The sequence below is a fragment of the Panthera pardus genome, unplaced genomic scaffold (assembly GCF_024362965.1).
Source record: "Panthera pardus isolate Hobbes unplaced genomic scaffold, ASM2436296v1 HiC_scaffold_6, whole genome shotgun sequence".
In the NCBI taxonomy this organism is placed as follows: domain Eukaryota; kingdom Metazoa; phylum Chordata; class Mammalia; order Carnivora; family Felidae; genus Panthera; species Panthera pardus.
The window spans coordinates 91,722,606-91,748,396 of NW_026526991.1; the positions used below are offsets into that span (position 1 = coordinate 91,722,606).

A 25,791-nucleotide genomic window follows, 5' to 3' on the forward strand; every position below is an offset into this window, starting at 1 on the left:
ATTCCCCTTAAAGGGACTGTCCTACTGAAGGAGGCAGATGGTACAGACAGTGCAGATGCCTCGTGTTGGACGTGGATCATCACAGCCCAGGACAAGGGTGAGGGATGGGGAAATCTCAGTTGGTCAAGCTAGAAATTTAATAAAGGAAAAAAATAAACTTACTTTCTCTATCTAGCTCATAAACAATGCAACGAAAGAAGGGTTTCTGATTCAAGATACGACAGTCTTGAGTTTATCACCTACAGCCATCAAAAAGTATATCACAGTATTAACAATAAAAAAATCTCAAACCCTTCCGGAACTGTGAAAGGCAAAGTCTTGATATGCTCTGAGTTTTATCTTCCTAATATCTTCCCCTGTATCTTCCTAACACGACATGTGAGCAGATGTATCTGTTTAAAAGTCAACCGTAATTTACCTAAAATCTAAAATCAGGGATATTGTGATTTATCCTCGTCATAATTGGGCATACTTCATTTTAGCCTTTTTCAGTTCCAAAATGTTTACACTGTGAGCATTTCCTTTCCTTAGCATTAATTAAAATCCTGCAGTATGTGGTATTTAGTAGTTAGTGCTGACATACACAAGTATTAATCTGACTAAAATTAGCCTAATTAAGATTGTTATTAAGTCTTACATAAAGCAGAAGTGTGCAACACAGTAGGTAGCAATTATCTTGGCTTTTAAATAACATTTAATTTGAAATGTGGATGAAGTATATTCAAATATCTCCCAGACCTTGCTCCTTAAAATAAAAACTTGAAAATTCAAATTAACTCCAAGTCCTTTATGATGTAGGGACAGCCAAGGTTTTGGTCACTTTTTACATAACCAGTGACTCTCCTTGTTCTAATAATTAGCAGTGATGAAAGACTCCTTTTCTGACTGGAGCCAAAGCGCTTGATAAATTAAAAACTGAGTCAGGGGTCCAATCACCTTCATTGAAAGTAGGATTATTTTGGAGGTGGTCGGAAGATGGCGGCGTAGGAGGACGCAGGGCTCACAGCGCGTCCTGCCGATCACTTAGATTCCACCTACACCTGCCTAAAGAACCCAGAAAACCGCCAGAGGATTAGCAGAAGGGAGTCTCCGGAGTCAAGCGCAGACTAGAGGCCCACGGAAGAGGGTAGGAAGGGCGGCGAGGCGGTGCGCGCTCCACGGACTGGCGGGAGGGAGCCGGGGCGGAGGGGCGGCTCGCCGGCCAAGCAGAGCCCCCGAGTCTGGCTGGCAAAAGCGGAGGGGCCGGACAGACTGTGTTCCGACAGCAAGCGCGACTTAGCGTCTGGGAGGTCATAAGTTAACAGCTCTGCTCGGAAAGCAGGAAGGCTGGAGGACAAAGGGAGGGAGAGCTGCTGAGCCCCCGGACGGCAGAGCTCAGCTTGGCGGGGAACAAAGGCGCCAGCGCCATCTCCCCCGCCCATCCCCCAGCCAAAATCCCAAAGGGAACCAGTTCCTGCCAGGGAACTTGCTCGCTCCGCGCAAACACCCAACTCTGTGCTTCTGCGGAGCCAAACCTCCGGCAGCGGATCTGACTCCCTCCCGCTGCCACAGGGCTCCTCCTGAAGCGGATCACCTAAGGAGAAGCGAGCTAAGCCTGCCCCTCCAGCCCCCGTGCACCTTGCCTACCCACCCCAGCTAATACGCCAGATCCCCAGCAACACAAGCCTGGCAGTGTGCAAGTAGCCCAGACGGGACACGCCACCCCACAGTGAATCCCGCCCCTAGGAGAGGGGAAGAGAAGGCACACACCAGTCTGACTGTGGCCCCAGCAGTGGGCTGGGGGCAGACATCGGGTCGGACTGCGGCCCCGCCCACTAACTCCAGTTATACACCACAGCACAGGGGAAGTGCACTGCAGGTCCTCACCACGCCAGGGACTCTCCAAAATGACCAAACGGAAGAATTCCCCTCAGAAGAATCTCCAGGAAATAACAACAGCTAATGAACTGATCAAAAAGGTTTTAAATAATATAACAGAAAGTGAATTTAGAATAATAGTCATAAAATTAATCGCTGGGCTTGAAAACAGTATACAGGACAGCAGAGAATCTCTTGCCACAAAGATCGAGGGACTAAGGAACAGTCACGAGGAGTTGAAAAACGCTTTAAACGAAATGCAAAACAAAATGGAATCCACGATGGCTCGGCTTGAAGAGGCAGAGGAGAGAATAGGTGAACTAGAAGATAAAGTTATGGAGAAAGAGGAAGCTGAAAGAAAGAGAGATAAAAAAATCCAGGAGTATGAGGGGAAAATTAGAGAACTAAGTGATACACTAAAAAAAAATAATATACGCATAATTGGTATCCCAGAGGAGGAAGAGAGAGGGAAAGGTGCTGAAGGGGTACTTGAACAAATTATAGCTGAGAACTTCCCTGAACTGGGGAAGGAAAAAGGCATTGAAATCCAAGAGGCACAGAGAACTCCCTTCAGACGTAACTTGAATCGATCTTCTGCACGACATATCATAGTGAAACTGGCAAAATACAAGGATAAAGAGAAAATTCTGAAAGCAGCAAGGGATAAACGTGCCCTCACATATAAAGGGACACCTATAAGACTCGTGACTGATCTCTCCTTTGAAACTTGGCAGGCCAGAAAGGCTTGGCACGATATCTACAGTGTGCTAAATAGAAAAAATATGCAGCCGAGAATCCTTTATCCAGCAAGTCTGTCATTTAGAATAGAAGGAGAGATAAAGGTCTTCCCAAACAAACAAAAACTGAAGGAATTTGTCACCACTAAACCAGCCCTACAAGAGATCCTAAGGGGGATCCTGTGAGACAAAGTACCAGAGACATCACTACAAGCATAAAACATACAGACATCACAATGACTCTAAACCCATATCTTTCTATAATAACACTGAATGTAAATGGATTAAATGCACCAACTAAAAGACATAGGGTATCAGAATGGATAAAAAAACAAGACCCATCTATTTGCTGTCTACAAGAGACTCATTTTAGATCTGAGGACACCTTTAGATTGAGAGTGAGGGGATGGAGAACTATCTATCATGCTCCTGGAAGCCAAAAGAAAGCTGGAGTAGCCATACTTATATCAGACAAACTAGACTTTAAATTAAAGGCTGTAACAAGAGATGAAGAAGGGCATTATATAATAATCACAGGGTCTATCCACCAGGAAGAGCTAACTATTATAAATGTCTATGCGCCAAATACCCGAGCCCCCAGATATATAAAACAATTACTCATAAACATAAGCAACCTTATTGATAAGAATGTGGTCATTGCAGGGGACTTTAACACCCCACTTACAGAAATGGATAGATCATCTAGACACACAGTCAATAAAGAAACAAGGGCCCTGAATGATACATTGGATCAGATGGACTTGACAGATATATTTAGAACTCTGCATCCCAAAGCAACAGAATATACTTTCTTCTCGAGTGCCCATGGAACATTCTCCAAGATAGATCATATACTGGGTCACAAAACAGCCCTTCATAAGTTTACAAGAATTGAAATTATACCATGCATACTTTCAGACCACAATGCTATGAAGCTTGAAATCAACCACAGGAAAAAGTCTGGAAAACCTCCAAAAGCATGGAGGTTAAAGAACACCCTACTAACGAATGAGTGGGTCAACCAGGCAATTAGAGAAGAAATTAAAATATATATGGAAACAAACGAAAATGAAAATACAACAATCCAAACGCTTTGGGATGCAGCGAAGGCAGTCCTGAGAGGAAAATACATTGCAATCCAAGCCTATCTCAAGAAACAAGAAAAATCCCAAATACAAAATCTAACAGCACACCTAAAGGAAATAGAAGCAGAACAGCAAAGGCAGCCTAAACCCAGCAGAAGAAGAGAAATAATAAAGATCAGAGCAGAAATAAACAATATAGAATCTAAAAAAACTGTAGAGCAGATCAACGAAACCAAGAGTTGGTTTTTTGAAAAAATAAACAAAATTGACAAACCTCTAGCCAGGCTTCTCAAAAAGAAAAGGGAGATGACCCAAATAGATAAAATCATGAATGAAAATGGAATGATTACAACCAATCCCTCAGAGATACAAACAATTATCAGGGAATACTATGAAAAATTATATGCCAGCAAATTGGACAACCTGGAAGAAATGGACAAATTTCTAAACACCCACACTCTTCCAAAACTCAATCAGGAGGAAATAGAAAGCTTGAACAGACCCATAACCAGCGAAGAAATTGAATCGGTTATCAAAAATCTCCCAACAAATAAGAGTCCAGGACCAGATGGCTTCCCAGGGGAGTTCTACCAGACATTTAAAGCAGAGATAATACCTATCCTTCTCAAGCTATTCCAAGAAATAGAAAGGGAAGGAAAACTTCCAGACTCATTCTATGAAGCCAGTATTACTTTGATTCCTAAACCAGACAGAGACCCAGTAAAAAAAGAGAACTACAGGCCAATATCCCTGATGAATATGGATGCAAAAATTCTTAATAAGATACTAGCAAATCGAATTCAACAGCATATAAAAAGAATTATTCACCATGATCAAGTGGGATTCATTCCTGGGATGCAGGGCTGGTTCAACATTCGCAAATCGATCAACGTGATACATCACATTAACAAAAAAAAAGAGAAGAACCATATGATCCTGTCAATCGATGCAGAAAAGGCCTTTGACAAAATCCAGCACCCTTTCTTAATAAAAACACTTGAGAAAGTCGGGATAGAAGGAACATACTTAAAGATCATAAAGGCCATTTATGAAAAGCCCACAGCTAACATCATCCTCAACGGGGAAAAACTGAGAGCTTTTTCCCTGAGATCAGGAACACGACAGGGATGCCCACTGTCACCGCTGCTGTTTAATATAGTGCTGGAAGTTCTAGCATCAGCAATCAGACAACAAAAGGAAATCAAAGGCATCAAAATTGGCAAAGATGAAGTCAAGCTTTCGCTTTTTGCAGATGACATGATATTATACATGGAAAATCCGATAGACTCCACCAAAAGTCTGCTAGAACTGATCCATGAATTCAGCAAAGTTGCAGGATATAAAATCAATGTGCAGAAATCAGTTGCATTCTTATACACTAACAATGAAGCAACAGAAAGACAAATGAAGAAACTGATCCCATTCACAATTGCACCAAGAAGCATAAAATACCTAGGAATAAATCTAACCAAAGATGTAAAAGATCTGTATGCTGAAAACTATAGAAAGCTTATGCAGGTAATTGAAGAAGATATAAAGAAATGGAAAGACATTCCCTGCTCATGGATTGGAAGAATAAATATTGTCAAAATGTCAATACTACCCAAAGCTATCTACACATTCAATGCAATCCCAATCAAAATTGCACCAGCATTCTTCTCGAAACTAGAACAAGCAATCCTAAAATTCATATGGAACCACAAAAGGCCCCGAATAGCCAAAGTAATTTTGAAGAAGAAGACCAAAGCAGGAGGCATCACAATCCCAGACTTTAGCCTCTACTACAAAGCTGTCATCATCAAGACAGCATGGTATTGGCATAAAAAAAGACACATAGACCAATGGAATAGAATAGAAACCCCAGAACTAGACCCACAAACGTATGGCCAACTCATCTTTGACAAAGCAGGAAAGAACATCCAATGGAAAAAAGACAGTCTCTTTAACAAATGGTGCTGGGAGAACTGGACAGCAACATGCAGAAGGTTGAAACTAGACCACTTTCTCACACCATTCACAAAAATAAACTCAAAATGGATAAAGGACCTGAATGTGAGACAGGAAACCATCAAAACCTTAGAGGAGAAAGCAGGAAAAGACCTCTCTGACCTCAGCCGTAGCAATCTCTTACTCGGCACATCCCCAAAGGCAAGGGAATTAAAAGCAAAAGTGAATTACTGGGACCTTATGAAGATAAAAAGCTTCTGCACAGCAAAGGAAACAACCAACAAAACTAAAAGGCAACCAACGGAATGGGAAAAGATATTTGCAAATGACACATCGGACAAAGGGCTAGTATCCAAAATCTATAAAGAGCTCATCAAACTCCACACCCGAAAAACAAATAACCCAGTGAAGAAATGGGCAGAAAACATGAATAGACACTTCTCTAAAGAAGACATCCGGATGGCCAACAGGCACATGAAAAGATGTTCAACGTCGCTCCTTATCAGGGAAATACAAATCAAAACCACGCTCAGATACCACCTCACGCCAGTCAGAGTGGCCAAAATGAAGAAATCAGGAGACTATAGATGCTGGAGAGGATGTGGAGAAACAGGAACCCTCTCGCACTGTTGGTGGGAATGCAAATTGGTGCAGCCGCTCTGGAAAGCAGTGTGGAGGTTCCTCAGAAAATTAAAAATAGACCTACCCTATGACCCAGCAATAGCACTGCTAGGAATTTATCCAAGGGATACAGGAGTACTGATGCATAGGGGCACCTGTACCCCAATGTTTATAGCGGCACTCTCAACAATAGCCAAATTATGGAAAGAGCCTAAATGTCCATCAACTGATGAATGGATAAAGAAATTGTGGTTTATATACACAATGGAATACTACGTGGCAATGAGAAAAAATGAAATATGGCCTTTTGTAGCAACATGGATGGAACTGGAGAGTGTGATACTAAGTGAAATAAGCCATACAGAGAAAGACAGATACCATATGGTTTCACTCTTATGTGGATCCTGAGAAACATAACAGAAACCCATGGGGGAGGGGAAGGAAAAAAAAAAAAAAAAAGAGGTTAGAGTGGGAGAGAGCCAAAGCATAAGAGACTGTTAAAAACTGAGAACAAACTGAGGGTTGATGGGGGGTGGGAGGGAGGGCAGGGTGGGAGGGAGGGGAGGGTGGGTGATGGGTATTGAGGAGGGCACCTTTTGGGATGAGCACTGGGTGTTGTATGGAAACCAATTTGACAGTAAATTTCATATATTAAAAAATAAACAACAACAACAAAAAAAAAGAAAGTAGGATTATTTTAGCAAAACCACGTTTTTGTTGTTGTAGTTTTAGAACTGATGCATGTTTTTCAAAACAATCACAGTACATACTCATTGAAAATACCTGATGAGAGGAACTGTAAATACTAAAAGAAGTAATGTATAAATATCTAGCCTGAATAATTCATTCATTCGACTGTTCATTTGTTTCATACATGGGTGGCTCAGTCAGTTGAGCATCCGACTTTGGCCAGGTCATGATCTCACGGTTCATGAGTTCGAGCTCCACATCGGGCTCTCTGCTGACAGTTCAGAGCCTGGAGCCTGCTTCAGATTCTGTGTCTCCCTCTCTCTCTGCCCCTCCCTCACTCATGCTCTGTCTCTCTCTCTCTCTCTCTCAAAAAATGAATAAACATTAAAAAAAATTTTTTTTTAAATAACCCAGGGTCGTGGGATCAAGCTCCACATCAGGCGTGGAGCCTGCTTAAGATTCTCTGCCCCTCTCTCCCACTCATGCTCTCTTTCTCTCTCTAAAAAAAAATAACACACATTAATGTTCTCGCGTTCTTACTTTTAGAGTGGACATCAACAATGGATTATATTTGAGGTAACATAGACCATCTAATACACCATCTGAAGTGATAATTGATATCTTAATAGATACATGTGTATATCTGATCTCTATATAATGAGTTACCTGCTCCATACTTAGAAATTAAAACACAAACTGAAGCTGAATCTCCTGAATTGAGTTCCAGTGGTCTACAGAGCAACAAAAGACACAATATGAGTAGCTCAGTTCAAATATAGGAACATACCAGGAATAGGAACAATAAATGTAAAAAACATGCCATTCTTATAGTGGGTAAGTAATATCTTCTGCAAAGGCAGAAGATACATATGACAATAAAATTATAGTTGTCTCTGTGAGAGTGGTTTATGGACACCAGTACGTCCTCACATGAGCAAATTTCTTATTCTGGAAATTTGCCAAAATCATGGATCAAGGCTCAATAGAATTTCATACACACAGTTGTGTTACATATCAGAGACTCATATATCAGACTACCCATAAAAAAACACCCATAGTTTCCTCAGTCAGTAAATTTAACCAATAACTGAAGAAACTTAACATATCTGTTTTTTAGTATTAGATTTTGCTTCAGTGTGAAATGGCAATGTTTGAATAAATTCTGACTTTCCTTTATTTCATTGTTGTCTAATTTGGAAAATTATTACATGGCAGGATAATAGAATAAACTATAAGAGCTTCAAGACTCTTATGGACTTGTCTACAACCACACAGCCAATATTAAAACATACATTATTTATCTGAATATAATATCTCCTTTGGAACCATGTGCTTTATCTTGTAAATACAGATCTGCTAGAAGTTTTAAATGTGTACATTCTGATAAACTGCACTGTGCTTCAGACGAGTTATGATCTCATACAAGTTAAGAATAAAATGGAATGGATTAAATTTAGGTTAGAATCAAACTTTGTTTTGAATTTTAAGAAAGTCATTTTTCACTAGCATCAGAGAGCAGTGGCAAATAAAAAGCAAATGTAGTTATCTAGATCCTTCAGGTAAAAATATGCTTTGCCCTAAAATATCTGGGTAAATGAGTTAAATATTTGTCTTTTGCTCAAAATTGTCTGGAGAACCGTCTTTCATTGGATTTTGCTACATTAGGTCTCATAGTGCTTTATGCTAGAGTCACACTTCTCAAAATTTAATGTGTACTGGCATCTCTGAGGTTCTTATTTAAACACAGATCTGATTCAGTCCTTCTAGGGTGGAGCTGGAGATTCTGTGTGTCTAGCAAGTTCCCAAGTAATACCAAGTGCTGCTGGCCAGAGACTACTCTTTGAGTATCAAGGACAGAGAAAGAGACCAAAAGACCACTCTGTCGTGCTTCATGCCTGTGTACAGGGAGCAGGAGCCCAGAGAAAACTGCCCCAATTTCTCATCAGGCCAGAGTAGACAATAAAAGCTGATGACTAATCCAGGGCCAAATCTGGCCCACCATTTGTTTTTACACTGCCTGCAAACTAAGAATTATTTTCACAGATGAACATTTGCTATTCATCTCATGATAAGAAACAATAACATTTTTAAAAAATTTTAATGTTTATTTATTTATTTTGTGTGAGAGAAAGACAGAGAGCAGGGGAGGGGCAGAAAGAGAGAGAGAGAGAGAGAGAGAGAGTGAGAGAGGATCCCAAGCAGGCTTCACGCTGTCAACACAGAGCCCAAAGCAGGGCTCAAACTCACAAACCATGAAATTGTGACCTGAGCTGAAATCAAGAGTCAGACGGTTAACTGACTAAGCCACCAGGTGCCCTAAGAAACGATAACTAAACACCAATTAAGTGAAATTCCATCACCTCCCCAAAAGAATTATTATTTTGAATTTCATCAATAGAAATTTGTAGAAACATATTCTATCTCTTGTTGCAGACGTATCTCCAAAATTTTGCCCTTTACCTTACAAAATCTAAAATGTTTATTACTGAGCCTTTACAGAAAAAAATTGCTAATATCTTGTCTAAGCTATTGCCTCTAATGTTATAAACTTTTCTGAATAAAATATAACCTTTTTTACATAGTACAAGGAGATAACCAAAAAAAGAGTAGTGAGGGGGCAGACATGATGTTTTTTTCTCTGGATGATCCTAAATTAGTGAGGATGAAGGGTATCATCGAAGATTCTCATAGAATTCAAATTCTAAAACAAGAAAGTTTGAAAACTTATTCTTACCTACCTCAACACTTTCTTTACAGTTGACATGATTATCATGGACAATATAATTCGTGCAATTTGAACAACTGAATTTTTATGTGATGCCTGAACATACATGCATTAGTTTGCTATAGCTGCCATAACAAAATACCACAGAATGGGTGGCTTAAATAACATAAATTTTTTTCTCACAGTTCTGGATGGTAAAAGTCCAAGATCAAGGTGTAGGAAGATTTGGTTTTTCCTGAGGCCTCTATTCTTGGCTTGCAGATGGCCCTGTTCTCGATATGTCTTCATATGGCCTTTCCTCTACTCACGCACAGACATCATGTCTTTTCCTCTTCTTCTAAGGACACTAGTTTTATTGGATTAGGGCCCCACCCTTCTGACTTCTTTTAACCTTAATTAGCTCTCTAAAAACCTGTATCCAAATAGTCACATTGGAGGTTAGGACTTCAATAAATGAATTTTGAAGGAACATAATTCAGTCCACGGCAATACCATATATATGTATAAAGTCATCTCTGAAATTGTGTTACATAAGCATTTCTTCCTATCTCAGTGATACATAAAAAAGTGTTTCTTCTTATAGTTGAATTTATCTTTGATTCAGGGAAACGTGTAGGTTAGTAAACAAATAATACTGAAAGCCTTATAATAGTAAGTACCGGTCTCTAGCTCTGGCTTTCTCCACCATCCACTCAAGGTTCCCAGAGGCAGATCTTTAGGTGTTGTTTGTCTAAGTTAATATTGCTAAATAATATGATTATAGAATATTTTTATTTAAATCAGCTATCAGTTTTACACACACACACACACACACACACTCATGGCAAAATCAAAGAATTAAATTGCCTCATATAAACATTTATTTTCTATATTTAAAAAGTATATGAGGGGCACCTGGGTGGCTCAGTTGGTTAAGCGTCCAACTTCAGCTCAGGTCATGATCTCACAGTTTGCGAGTCGAGCCCTGCATGGGGCTCTGTGCTGACAGTTCAGAGTCAAGCACCTGCTTCAGATCCTGTGTCTCCCTCTCTCTCTGCCCTTTCCCCGCTCATGCTCTCTCCCTCTCTCTCTCTCTCTCTTAAAAATAAAATAAAACACATCAAAAATTTTTTTAAATTATTTGTTTTTTTAAACAGCCTGGACAGGCTCCGGGCTCCTAGCTGTCAGCACAGAACCTAACATGGGGCTCAAACTCACAAACCGCGAGATCATGACCTGAGCTGAAGTCAGACACATAACCGAGTAAGCCACCCAGGTGCCCCCAAAATTGTTTTGTTAATTCTCAGACTGCTCTACCAATTTCATCATCCCATCACCAGCTTTGTCCCAGTGCTAAAACATATAAGATAATATACTAAAGCCTCTTTTTCCTCTGGTGATCTTCTCACAGACTTCTATGTCCTCATTCTGTCTTGACTGTGGCCCTTAGGAACAGCAGCATGGTGCTCTTTGTTGTTAGATTTCTAATTACCTCTTCCTCTTTCTTGACTTACTTCCTTTTTCATTACCATTTATCTTTTAGCAACTCCCTATGAAAGGTATATGGGAAGCAAGTTTTCCAAGAATTTATATGGCTTGAAAAGCCTTCTTTTTACCCTTACCCTTGATTAATTCACTGTACATAGAATTGTAGGTTGAAAAGAATTTTTCTTCAAAATTTTATTTATTTATTTTTAATTTTTTTAAGTTTACTTATTTATTTTGAGACAGAGAGAGAAAGAAAGGCAGGGAGAGGAGAGAGAGAGCAACAGAGAGAGAATCCAAGCAGGCTCCACACTCTCAGCACAGAGCCAGATGTGGGGTTGGAACCTGCAAACTATGAGACCATGACCTGAGCTGAAATCAAGAGTCGACTGCTCAACCGACTGAGCCACCCAGGCACCCTTCTTCAGAATTTTAAAGCTATTGCTCTATTGTGATCCACACACTTGAAGGACTGTTGAAAGGCCTCGTGCCCTTCCAATGCTCTTTCCTGTGTTTATGACCTCTTTTCCTAAGTGGAGTGTTCTATCAGTGATATTCTAAGTTGCCATGTTATTGTGCCCTGGTAAAGGTCTTTTCAACCATCACACTATTCACCAGGTATTCTCATTGTTCTCTTAATCAGAGAAATTTTCTTTTATTTTTAAAATAGAATTTCCTCTCCTTCATTTTCTCTGTATTTTTGTTTTCAACTCCTATTAATTACAATAGGTGTTGGATCCTCCTAAAATAATCCAATAAGTCCCTTTTAAAAAAAAACTTTATTGAGGTACGATTGACCCACAGAAGCTGTACATATATAATGGTCACTGTTTGATGAGTTTGGAGATAAGTATACGTCTATGAATCCATCACATAATCTATGCCATACACATGTAGATCATCTCTAAAAGTTTCCTTCTGCCTTCTTTATTTATTAATTTGTAATAATAATATAAAGCATATATTAGACTTCTAAAATATATTACTTATTATGTATAATATTTATTATAGGTGATAAAATATAATTATATTTAAAAATAAAATATATAGATACTAATTATAGTTTTGTGTGTGTGATAAGAACACAAGCTCTGTCTTCTTAGTAAATTTTAAGTATGCAACAGAGTATTATAAACTATAGGCACTATGCTGTATGATAGATCTCCAGGACTTCCTCACCTAGAATAACTGAAACTTTGTACCCTGTGACAAATACTTTCCCGTATCTTCCTCATTCCAGACCATGGCAACTTCATTCTACTCTCTGCCTCTTTAAGCTCATAGCATGATTATTTTATATTACATATATATGTGATATTATGTAGTATTTGTCATTCTGTGTCTGGTTTATTTCACATAGTGTAATGATCTCCAGGTTCATTCACATTACACAAATGGTGGGATTTCTCTCTTTTTTAAGATTGAATAATATTCTGTTGCATGTCTATGACACATTTTCTTTATCCATTTGCCCATTCATGGACATTTAGTTTGCATCCGTGTCTTGACTATTGTGAATAATGCTGCAGTGAACATGAAAATGGAGATATCTCAAGATTCTGATTTCAATTCCTTTGGATATATACCCAGAGTTGGGATTGCTAGATCATACGGTAGTTCCTTTTTTAATTTTTGTGAATCTCCATATTGTTTTCCATAGTGGCTATACCAGGTTATTCTCCACATCCTTACCAACACTTGTTATCTTCTGTTTTTCATAATAGCTGTCTTGACTGGTGGAAGCTGATATCTCATTGTAGTTTTGATTTGCATTTGTCTGATGATTAGTGATGTTGAGTACCTTTTCATATACCTGTTGACTTTTTCTGTCTTTGGATAAGTGTCTGATCAGTTCCTTTGCCCATTTTTAAATCAGATTATTTGAGTTTTTTGACATTGAGTTGTAGAAGTTCTCTATATATTTTGGGTTTTAACTCTTTATCAGATATACGGTTTGCAAATACTTTCACCCTTTTCATAGATTTCCTTTTCATTTTGTTTCCTTTGTTATGAAAAAGCTTTTTACTTTGATGTAGTCCCATTTGTCAATTTTGCTTTTTTTTTTTTTTTTTTTGTGTGTGTGTGCCTTGTGCTTTTGGTATCGTGTCAAAGAAATCACCAAGACCATTGCTTTTTCTCTATATTTTCTTCTAGGAGTTTTACAATTGCAGGTCTTATGTTTAAGTCTAATCCATTTTCATTTAATTTTTTGTGTGATATAAGATAAAGGTCAAATTTCATTTTTTCTGCAGGTGGATATTCTGTTTTCCCAATACCACATGAGACTATCTTATCCCCATTGTATATTTCTGGCACCTTTGTCAAAGATCAGATAGCCACATACGCATGGGTTTATTTCTGGGTTCCCTATTCTGTTCCATTGGTCTATATGTCTGTTTTTATGCCACTACCATATTGCTTTGGTTATTGTACATTTGTAATATATTTCAAAATCAGGAAGTGTGAGGGCACCAGGGTAGTTCTTGCTTAAAATTACTTTGGCTATTTGGGGTCTTTTGTGGTTACATATGAATTTTAGAATTGTTGACTTTGGTGTCTATAAAAAAAATGTCATTGGGATTTTAATGAAGATTGAATTGAATTTGTAAATCACTTTAGGTAATATGGATATTTTAACAATATTAATTCTTCCAATCCATGAACATATGATGTCTTTCTATTTATTTATAGCAACTCTAATTTTTTTGATCCATGTTTTAGAGCTTTCAGTGTATAATAAGTCTTTTGTCACTTTGGTTAAATTTATTCCAAAGTATTTTATTCTTTTTGTTGTTATTGTAAATGGGATCATTCTCTTAATTTCTTTTCTTTCTTTCTTTTTTTTTATTTTAGAGAAGAGAATGTGTGAGTGGGGGAGAAGGGCAGAGGGAGAGGGGGGAGAGAGAGAGAGAGAGAGAGAGAGAGAGAGAGAGAGAGAGTCCCAAGTAGGTTCCATGCTCAGCACAGAGCCTGACATGAGGCTCAATTCCACGACCCTGGGTTCATGATCTGAACCCAAATCAAGAGTTAGATGTTCAACCTACTGAGCCACCCAGCACCCCACTTAATTTCTTTTTCAAATAGTTCATTGTTAGTGTGTAGAAACACAAGTGATTTTTTATGTTGATTTTGTATCATGAAACTTTACTGAACTTGTTGATTAATTCTAACAATTTGTGTGTATGTATTCTTTAGTATTTTCTACATATGAAATCAAACAAATTGTTTACTTTTTTCCTGCTTTGAATGACTCTTATTTCTTCTTTTTGCCTAATTGTTTTGGCTAGGATTTTCAGTAATATACTGAATATCAATGGTGAGACTGGGCAAGTAAGCAGTAGGAAAAAATGTTTCAGATAGAGTGAAGAGCAAAGCAAAATCTCTAAGATGGGAAAGAGTTTAAGATAGTGAAGAACAAAAAAATTGGCTGAAAAATGGTCCGAGAGGAGAAAGTAGCAAGCAATGAGAGTGAAGCGATAAGTACAAGAAAGATCATGAAGACCATGTGAAAGATTTGGGATTTCATCTTAACTGTATGGAAACCTAGAGAAGGAATTGAAGCAGAAGAGTAACATTGAATTTGCATTTATATAAGATCACCCTGAATGTTAGGTGCTTAATAGATTACAGGTGGGCAAGAGTGAAAATAGGAAGACCATTAATCATGCTATTGCACATAGTCTGGTTTCAAAATAATAATGACTTGGACTACAATGATGACAGTAGCTATGAAGAGAAGCAGGTTCATTCACAGTATATTTTCAAATAGAATCTGGATAACTTAATAATATATTTGGGAAAGACAGAGGATCCCAAATTTCTGCCTTGAGTGCATGAAGGTACTGGAAGAGATGGGGAAGAATGAAGAAGTAGGGAAAGATCAAAAGTTCTGTTTTGTGTAACCTCTTCGTTGAAAACTTCCTTTAGAGATTACCCATCTTCCTGACCTTTCTTTCAGTGGTTTTAGCTCTTTTTCTTGCCCCCAAATGCAAATATGTCTGAAGGCATTGCTTAGATGTTCTCTTCTCTCCCCAGTCATTTTTTAATTTCACCTGACCTTAAATTTCAATTCCATGTAGATGATTCATTAATCTTTATCTTTTGACTCAACCAGGCTTCTGACCTATGATTCACATTTTCAATTGTTTTCTGAGGACTCCTCTTTAAATTATTTCTTTGTATCTCCAACTCAACTCAAAATCAAATTCATGTTATGCCCCATCTATCATGGATCTTATTTATATTATTGGCACTATCATCTTTCTAGTCAACTGGATTCATATTCAACTTTGACATCTGCTTCTTTCTTGCTCTTGCTATGGTTTTATCCGTGGAATCTATTGAATCTTACATTTCTATTCGCAATGTTTCCTGGAAGTGGGAGCCCTGATTATAACTCAATCCCCTACTATACTTTATCAAGATTATTTTTTAAACTTCCTAACTATCTTCTGCCTCCACTCTCTCTCCCATCCTATGAACTAGCATGTAGCCTTTAGAGTAATCATCCCAAATGACAGTTATAATCATTTCACTTGTGTCTCATATCTTCAATGATTCCATTATCTTCAGAGTAATTTAGAAATTCCTTTAAAATATATTTAATGCCTCTTACGATCTGACCTCAATCTATCTTGTCCCTTGATTCCCAAATAACTTGTTTCTCACTATTCTGAAAATCTGACTCTTCACAACTCTGTGCTTTTGCTCATGCCAATGATGCTGCCATCACCTCTTCATATGGATGCCTTTCTTTCTTCAAAGCATAAAATTATTTCTCTCACCTCCCCAACTAGAAATAAGTTTTTCCTACATTCCCCAATCGAATATGAATCTGAAATGGCTAAGAACAGATATTTTCTCATCCTGTATCCTCAGCTGTGCCTAATATACTGCCTTGCATATAGCAAGAAGAGAGTAAATATTAAATTGAATTGACATATTAGCTCTTTTTCTGATGAGTCTGTAATGTGCCAAGTAACCTAAATAAATGCAATTGTGTGGTGAATGTGATCTGAAAAGTAGATAATCTGAAAAGTATAAAAGTAGATCTGAAATTCAAACTTTTTATATGAGCTGTTTAAAGAACCAAAATCTCTACTTCACTATGAATGGGCCTTTATGGAACTGATTTAAAATAAAAATGAATTAAAAATTCCTCAAATATTTTGTTATTCAGATTCCCCCCCCCCTTTTACACCTTCTATTTCTCAGGGTCTCAGTAAAGAGCAGACTTTATGGATACATTTAAATGCTGAGATATAATCAAAAAATTTACCTACCAGTTTCTCTATCAACCAAAACAAACACTAAGCTATTTAAACATTAGATTGATTTTTTTTGAATTGAAAGCTTTGCCTTATCTGAAATTTTATGCAAGTTAGCAAAATGTGACTATCTCTAAATTTCAAGTAAACTCCATCAAGCTAAAGTCTGCCTCTGCTCTAACGATGGGATTAAGTCCAGTAATATGAATGATAAATTGAGAAATGGAATGGTTGCAGTGGATATAACCTGTAACAAAATTGTAACAGAATCCCTACTCATTTTCAACCAAACTTCTGTAGCTAATTCCTCAAGAGTAAAAGGAAAAGAAGAGGTAGGCTACTTTTTGAATAATTGCTTCCATTTACACTCTTTACTAGCTAATTCACCTTTGCTATCTCTTTTTCTAAACAAAAGTTTCTAGCTTTTAATTCTCTAATGGCTGCTTTACTTTGTCTGAAAAGATTACAGAAATGTCAGAAAACTGAGGACTGAAAATACTTATAGATTATTTCAAAACCATTTTTTAAATGATTCAACCCTTATGAAGAGATAATTTTATTTTAAATTTTCTCCAAACTATTTTTGATTCATATAAATTTTAAAAATCATCAAAACCAATCTATCTTATCTGAGGACAAAAATTCAAAACTATCGCTTTATCTTTAATAATTGGTTCCTATTGCTACCAGGAACTGTTATAATAATACCAATATAGTCTCTGCTTTAAATCTCATTGTCACCCTACAAATTCAGCATCACTAACCCCATATTAGAGCTGAGGAAAGTGATAATGAGGTTAAATAACTTTCCAGAGACCGTCTAAGCAGTAAGTCAGGAAATAGCGAGTCAGAGCAGCTATTTTTGAAAGACTGGGGTATAGTCACAGTATAGTCAACACAGTTAGTGGGCATCTGGATATTCCCAGGGCAAAAAATGTTGAGGAAACATCTCCTAGTGTCAATGTGTAAGAAATGCTATGGCCTATACACTGATTTGGGGGCTCACTCATTCTTTTTTTTTTTTTTTTTTTTTTTTGCCTGCCTGATTTTCCTTCAGTCACTGGAAATCTTTCTGCTGCATTGTCTGTGATGGTAGCTGGCTTCTTTGAAATACACAGAAAACACTTCCCTCCCATGGAGCAGCCTCTTTCAGGCAAAGTTCTCACCGTTTCTTCCATGCCCTGTTTCCACCTGGTTCTTCAGTACATTTTACTTGGAGTGGCTGAAACACTGGTCAACCCAGCCTGTGAGTAAAGCCTTCATCACCTCATGTAAGAATACCCTGAGTATTTACACAGAACACATCACCTCAAGGGGTTGGCAACCTATTCACTCCATGGAGATTTCCCATAATGCTTGAGGACAAGTCTATTAATTACACTCATTTTTTTAACAAACGTGTTTTTTTAAATGTTAATTTATTTATTTTGAGAGAGAGAGAGCACAAGCTGGGGAAGGACAGAGAGAGAGAGAGAGAGAGAGAGAGAGAGAGAGAGAGAGGAGAGAATCCCAAGCAGGCTCCAGGCTGTCAGTGCACAGCCCAACAAGGGGCTCAAACTCATGACCTGGGAGATCGTAACCTGAGCCAAAATCAAGAGTCTACATTTAACCGACTGAGCCACCACATACCCTTTATTATTATGTTTTAAAAAAGTGTTTAATTTCATTTCATTCCTCTGCCAGATACAGAACAAGTATTAGTTCTTCCTGAATGTATATGGAATAAAAGATTTATGAATTTGTTAAAGGCAGTAACTATTTGGTCAGATACACAACAAGAGTAAAAAAAAAACTGCTAAAACCTAGAAGTCCAATACATTCAGATGAAAATTCTCCTCTTCTTCTTCCCACCTCCTCCCTTCTCACTCATAGAAAACTCACATATATACACTCCTTCCAAAAATGACACTTTTAATGTACTTTGAGAGTGTATAAACATGCAAATGAAATGAAAATTTGAGCCAATTTTCCAGATAACTCAATGTCTTTAAATTAAGTTTCACTAAATTAAGTGTGATCACTAGTGTTTCATAAGATGAGTTCAGAGTAACTTTATTAAATATCAAGGGTTTTCTGGATTATCTAGATTGCTGATATTAATTAAACTAGCCACTTTAAAATTCATCAAGGTATTTCAGTAACTTCTTGCAATACAGCAGTGTGTGTGTGTGTGTGTGTGTGTGTGTGTGTGTGTGTATTTATCAGTGTAATCTATTGCAATTATTTTTTACCTTCTTTTTATTTCCCTGCAGTGGGAGCCATGATTATAACTCAAACACCCATTATACTTTACAAAGATTATTTTTTTTAACTTCCTACTTTCCTACCTCCACTATCTCTCCCATTCAATCAAACAACACATGACCTTTAGGGTAATCATCTTAAATGATATCTCTGATAATTTCACTTGTCTAAAGTCTTTAATTATTCTATTATCTTCAGTTATTCAAAATTCATTAAATATACATATTTAATAAAGATATATATATGTATGCACACATACACATATATATGTGATACCAAAGCAATTCACTGAAAAAGGTAATAAAAATAAAGTCAATTAATAAAGTTTGTGTAGGATGTGAAAATAATCTGGCTGTGACATGTGTCACCCCCATTGATCATCAGGGTTCATTCAGCTGATCTGGCTGGCTAGGCATATGTCCCCTTCCTCCCTCACTGCTCCATGTACTTCTCTCTCAGAGCTGCACACTCGGTCAAGGAAGATGACTTTCCCCATAGAGGAGGAACATTCTTTGGTCAAGGGTATATGAGTAGCTGCATTCCCCTGCTAGAACCTCCAAACAAGGTCTCAGGGTCCATTTGTAGGAGAATTTAGGGTAGTCAAGCTTCCAAGACCCCAGACACATCCAAATGAGGCACTGCATGTGGTAATCTGCCTGAAAGAAAGAAAGAAAGAAAGAAAGAAAGAAGAAAGAAAGAAAGAAAGTTAGTGAATTATAATCATATATGTGTATTACACTTCTTCTTATAATTTTAAATCATTCCATTCAATACATTTTATATAAACAAATTACTTTATGAGAGTCTAAGATGTGGATATCACTGTTTGACACTATACGAAACACAAAAGAACCATGAAGAAAAATGCCACTACACAAACGTTTGTGACTTCCCTGATGTTGTTGGCAGAAAATTGTTGGAGGTAGCCAAAATGTTGTAGGTTGGAAGTGAAAAAAGGTAATGAATGTGGATGATGAGTGAATGCAGTCAGGAAATTCCCAGCCAACTTAACAATAGTGGTTCATTATGTAAAAGCCAGAAAGTTACTTAAAACAACAGACTATTAAAAAGGTGGATCATGTAATATAAACCACTCAATCTACCCTTCCCTGATTTACTGATAGGGAAACTGACAACCAACTAAGTCAATGGTCTGATCTGTTACATAGACCATAAGGTAGGGACAAGAAGATTTTGTTTTGATTTCCAGCTTTGTCATTTATATTTGTGACCTTGATAATTCAAGTAAACTTGAAGCACCTTCCTGAACTTTAAAATGGAAATAATTATAAGTCTTCTTTATATCATAACATCAGTGTAAGAATCAATGGGAATGGGGACTACTCCTTGAGAATTAAATGACAACACGTGAAAGGATATTTTGAACTGTAAATTCAATAATTACTTAAAAAAAAACAAAAAAAACTACTCTTTTAGGAGGCAGTACAGCATAGGGGTTAATATCTATGGCCTTAAAATCAAACAAATCTGAGTTTAAACCCCAGTTCTTCCATTGACTAAATGTGTGACTCTCAATTATTCTGCATTTCTGAGACTTTCTCATCATCTATAAGCTGGGGAAAGGTTGTTGTAAGGACTAAGTGAAATATTTTATGTAGAGGAAAAAGCAAGGTATCTGGTATAAGACAGCACTCAAAAATTAGCAGCTATAATGTGTGCTGCTATTATTATTATTCTAATATTTCACATGAATTAATAGGGCAAGACTGGACTCACGCACCAATGTCCTGCTCATATCTCTTTCTACCAAACCTACCACAACTTGAACACCAAGGGATCTGGTAGTGTGAATGAAATTGTGTCTTTCTCACGTGAATCATCCTAGATCCTTTTTTTGCCCTTCTCACTTTTAATCCAACAGCAAGATTTAGTCTTTACTCTGAAATAGAATCTAAATCTGGCCATGTCTCATTATCTTCTTTGCTACCCACTTGGTCTACATGGTCACCATTGTCTCTACTGCCATTTCTTTCAGAGCTTCCTAACTTGTCTTGCTGTTTCTTCTCCTGCCCGTGAGTCCATTCTCTTCAGAACAGCTATCATACTCTTTCCAGAAGAAGTCCTACCATTCCTCTACCATTTCACAGTAGGATTTTGAAGACAAATTCCTTAAATGGTGAATGAGACTGCACATGATTGGGCCTCTTGTACTGCTCCATCTACATATTATAACTTTCTTCTCTTTGACCACTTCACTAGAAATGTGATGACCTTCATTCTGTGTTTCTAAAGTGTCAAACTTATTTTTGTCCCAAGGCCTTTGTATTTGCTCTTCTCTCTGCCTAGAATCCCCTTTCCTCTGTTTTTAAGTGTCTGGCTTCACTACATCATCAAGTTTTCTCAAAGATTATCTCTTCAGAGAGGCTTCTCTGGTGATGCTATCGCTTTTATACCATTACCGTGTTCCATTTTTTCTAATAGCACTTGTCAGGATCTAAAGTATCTTATTTATATGTGTATCTTTATTGCCTGCCTCTTACCATAAGAATGTGCAGTCTTTAAGTTAAGATTCTTATCCTCATTATCCATCCTTATGTTCTAATGTTCTTCCTTCCTTAAAAGTGCACGTACAGAGCAGATGATTAGTAATTACATTTTGAATAAACAAATGAATTAATAAAATCTATAGCTATTTCTATGTGAGCACAATAAAACATATTATTCAAATTACTGTCAGTGTCTTACATTGATGACATTGAGCAAGGAAACACAGTAGATTACATTCCAAATTTCAGTGGACATTGTTTCCCATACTAAGTCATGTTATATCTTAGAGATGATCTACAAGAAAGAAAAAACACATAGAAAACTTTTCAAATTATGTTTTGATTATACCAATGTATATGCCAGCTATCTCATAATCTGTGTTTGTTTTATTTATTCAAAAAATACTGCATGGATGCCTACAATATGCCTGACACTACTCTAGAACCTTAAGATGCATCAATTAAAAAAAAAAAAAAGATGAAAATTTCTGTCCGTGTAGTTTCTTTTTTTTTTTTTAAGTAGGCTCCACACCCAGCATGGAGCCTAATGTGGGGCTTGAACTCATGAACCTGAGATCAAGACCTGAGCTGAGATCAAGAGTTGGACACTTCGCCACCCCTGCACAAATAATCCAGTGAAGAAATGGGCAAAAGACATGAATAGACACTTCCCCAAAGAAGACATCCAGATGGCCAACTGACACATGAAAAGATGCTCGACGTCACTTATCATCAAAGAAATACAAATCAAATCACAATGAGATACCACCTCACACCTGTCAGAATGGCTAACATTAAGGCCTCAGGCAACAACAGATGTTGGCGAGGATGCGGAGAAAGAGCATCTCTTTTGCATTGCTGGTGGGAATGCAAGCTGGTGCAGCCACTCTGGAAAACAGTATGGAGGTTCCTCACAAAACTAAAAATAGAACTACCCTTCGACCCAGTAATTGCACTACTAGGCATTCATCCACGGGATACAGGTGTGCTGTTTTGAAGGGACACGTGCACCCCCATGTGTATAGCAGCACTATCAACAATAGCCAAAGTATGGAAAGCACCCAAATGTCCATCGATGGATGAATGGATAAAGAAGATGGGGTATATACATATACAATGGAGTATTACTCAGCAATCAAAAAGATTGAAATCTTGCCATTCGCAACTATGTGGATGGAACTAGGGGGTATTATGCTAAGCGAAATTAGTCAGAGAAAGACAAATATCATATGACTTCACTCATATGAGGACGTCAAGAGAGAAAACAGATGAACAGAAGGGAAAGGAAACAAAAATAATATAAAAACAGGGAGGGGGACAAAACATAAGCGACTCTTAAATATGGAGGACAGAGGGTTACTGTAGGGGATGGGCTAAATGGGTAAGGGGTATTAAGGAATCTACTGAAATCATTGTTGCACTATATGCTAACTAATTTGGATGTAAATTTAAAAAAAATGAAATTTAAAAAAAAAAAAAGAAGAGGAGTGGTATATACATGCAATGGAATGCTACTAGGTGATCAAAAAGAATGAAATCTTGCTATTTGCAACAACGTGGATGGAACTAGAGTGTATTATGCTAAGCCAAATAAGTCAGTCAAAGAAAGACAAAAATCATATGATTTCACTCATATATGGAATTTAGGAGACACAACAAAGGAACATAGGGGAAGGAAAGCAAAAGTAAGATAAAAACAGAGAGGGAGGCAAACCATAAGAGACTCTTAAATACAGAGAACAAACTGAGGGTTGCTGGAGGAAAGTTCAGGGGGGATGGGCTAAATGGGTGATGGGCATTAAGGAGGGCACTTGTTGGGATGAGCACAGGGTGCTATATCTAAGTGAAAATCACTGGGCTCTACTAAAATCAATACTACGCTGTATGTTAACTAACTTGAATTTAAATAAAGAAACTAAAAAAAAATGAATAAAGGATAATGGGAAGAGAACTGTAGATAATTCACTTGAAGGATTTTGCTGCAAAAGAGATAAAACAAATGGAACGACGGTAGCTGACAAAAGACTGGGGCTAAGAAAGAGTTGTTTATATATATTTAAGGAGGGAAAGATAATGGCATCATATAGCATGTTGGTGGGAATGACTCGAAAGAGGGAAAATTGATGGTATTTGGGAGTGGGAAATACTGGAGGGAGTGAGGTCAAGATCTAATTTACAAGTTGAGAATGTGGCAAGAATAATTCATCAATGGTAGTTCAGAGATCTGAGTATGTGGGTACAGAAATTCATAGGTGCATATATATGATGTGGAAATTTCTGTGGAAATTCTCTTCTGGTAATTGATTTTTTTCAGTAAAGTAGGATTCCAGGCCATGACTCTGAGTGAAGGTGAAGCAGGATATTTGGGGGTTTGAGGAGAGGGGAGAGGTATGAAATCGTTGTCTAAACGATGAGAGAGTGAATGAACTAAGGAGATATAAAATATTGGCAGGGAATATTAGGAGACCATTTGAGGTTTGTGGTCAGGAATTTCAAAGGAGTTGGTCAACATGGTTGCGGTTTTCTTCCAGAAACACTAGGCTGCATGGATCTAAGAGCAGAGATGGCAGAGAGTGAATTATTTGGCCAATGAACTTCCAGAAAAGCAAGAGAAAGACAAGGGGATGAGGGTATAGAAAAGAATATGGTCATACCAATTGACTATGGAACTTGGCTAAAAGAGAAGTAAGAACATAAAGGGCATCAAAGAGGTGAGAATAATGAAAAAAGCAATGGAGTGGAGGTCCTGAAGGAGTATAAGCATTTTGTGGTTGAGTAGCACACAGTAAACTGGGAAGACAGAAGGTGGTAGTCAGAGGATGCACAAAGTTGAGATTATGGAGTGGTTACCATTACTGGTCTAAGGTATGGGTTAACTTTTTCCAAAAAGTGGTAGACAGTAAATAGGATTTTCATACCGTCTCTCTTACAACTACTCTGTCATTGTGGTGTATGAGCAGTCATAGGTATATATAATGAATGGATGTGGCTGTGTTCCAATAAAACTTTATTTATAAATGGGTGGAAGCTGAACCTTACCTAATGGTAGTTCACCAACTCCTGGTCTGGGGGACAAGGTTCAGGGTGTGACCATGGGTATGAGTGGCTAATGTAGAGTTAGGAGACATTAGATATTAGAAAGGAACTGAAAAACCAAGATTTGGGAAGAAGGGAGGTTGGAAGGATGATCTATGTAGATGGTAAAATTGCCAGGAACTAAGGCAGGAATAGAAGTGGACAGAGGACCAGGAGAGAGGAGGTGATGACTTTGAATAACAGAGGAAAATGTCCTAGAGATTGATAGATGACATCACAAAAGAGAAGTATTAGATGATACAATCAGATAACTTTGATATAATCAGAAACAATAAGCTGAAGGTTTTCAGTATGTGGAAGGAATGATGATCTGAAAGCAGTAATAGAATAAAGTTCCATTTTCTAGGACTACGGTACTTCTCTTACACATGTTCAAAATAACTTCTCCCCTGTGCTAGCTTCTGCTGCACATATACAAAATAACTTCTCCCCAGATATAATAAGCACCTTTAACAGTTTAAGAACAATTGGAGTAAAAGAAATTTCCAGCAATGAGTCCCCAATACCAGGTGCCTCGGGAAGGGGATTACAACGCTACGGTTTGTAGATTCCGCAGATGCTGTGATGGGGCATCTTTGCAAACACTAACCAGCCTCCACCTGGAGGCACATTTCAGCTCTCCTTGGCAAGACCAGCTTTCACATACACTGAATATTTTTTACTGTGTCTTCATAGTAAAATGAGAATTTTGGAATAGAGGCAGACTTGTTGCTACTATCTATACTATTATGTGCTAAAACAAGCACCACAGAGTCTAAAAAATCAGGTTGATTATCACTAAAGTCGAAAGAGATCGGAACATGCAAGTAAGATGCCTGAAAATGGAGATCCGAGGGCTTGAAAAGCTAAGTCCTCTAAAAGGGAACCGGAGGCTTTCAAAACGACTAAAATGACACCAAAGAGAGATTAACCAGCAGGCAGAGAGCTGGCAAAGTGTGCTCATGAATTATATACCGCACCAGAAGTTCTAGCAAGAGAAAAGCATAGGATTAATAATTAACTAGCAGAGTAATAATGGGCTTGTACGTTCTGCTTTTTCTCAGTGAAAGAAATCGGCCTACTTAGTCTTTCTGCCCATTGTTTGTCTCCTCGTATTTATAGAAAGGAAAGTTCATAAGCCAAATCCTTTTTATAACTGTGAATCATTTCTTCCCAAAGCCTCTTCAGCATTTTGCTCCCACTCTCCTCTGGATCGTCCTGAAAGAAACTTGTGAGATTGGCCTCAGGCTCCTGCTGGTGATTTGCACTACACAAGAGAGCTAGGGTACCTATATGGCCCCTTGCAGCCAACATTTGAAGCCCTTCTCCACAGTATTTTATTTATCACCATCATTATCTTCACCTCCAATAAGTATTTTGGTATTAAGTGCCTGTTTAGCACTCTCCTTCCTGTTGTGCACATCTCTGCTCTCTGCCTGCCTGGAGTTGGAAATCTAGGAAAGATGCACCGTGCCTTTTCCACTCATGCCTTCGACACTCAGCACATTTCCTGGACCACAGACAGGGATTCGTTTAAATGTTTATTGGATGATAAATAAAAACATGCAGAAA

At 37.8% G+C, this 25,791-nt stretch overlaps 1 protein-coding gene across 1 annotated transcript in view; it reads left to right on the forward strand.

Moving 5' to 3' along the window:
• SLC15A5 (solute carrier family 15 member 5) overlaps positions 1–25,791 on the forward strand; it is a 90,704-nt gene that overhangs the window by 38,423 nt on the left and 26,490 nt on the right. Inside the window, exon 6 of the mRNA XM_019452090.2 lies at positions 17,451–17,639. Coding sequence (XP_019307635.2) covers positions 17,451–17,639 — 189 coding nt within the window. The remainder of the gene's footprint in view (positions 1–17,450; positions 17,640–25,791) is intronic.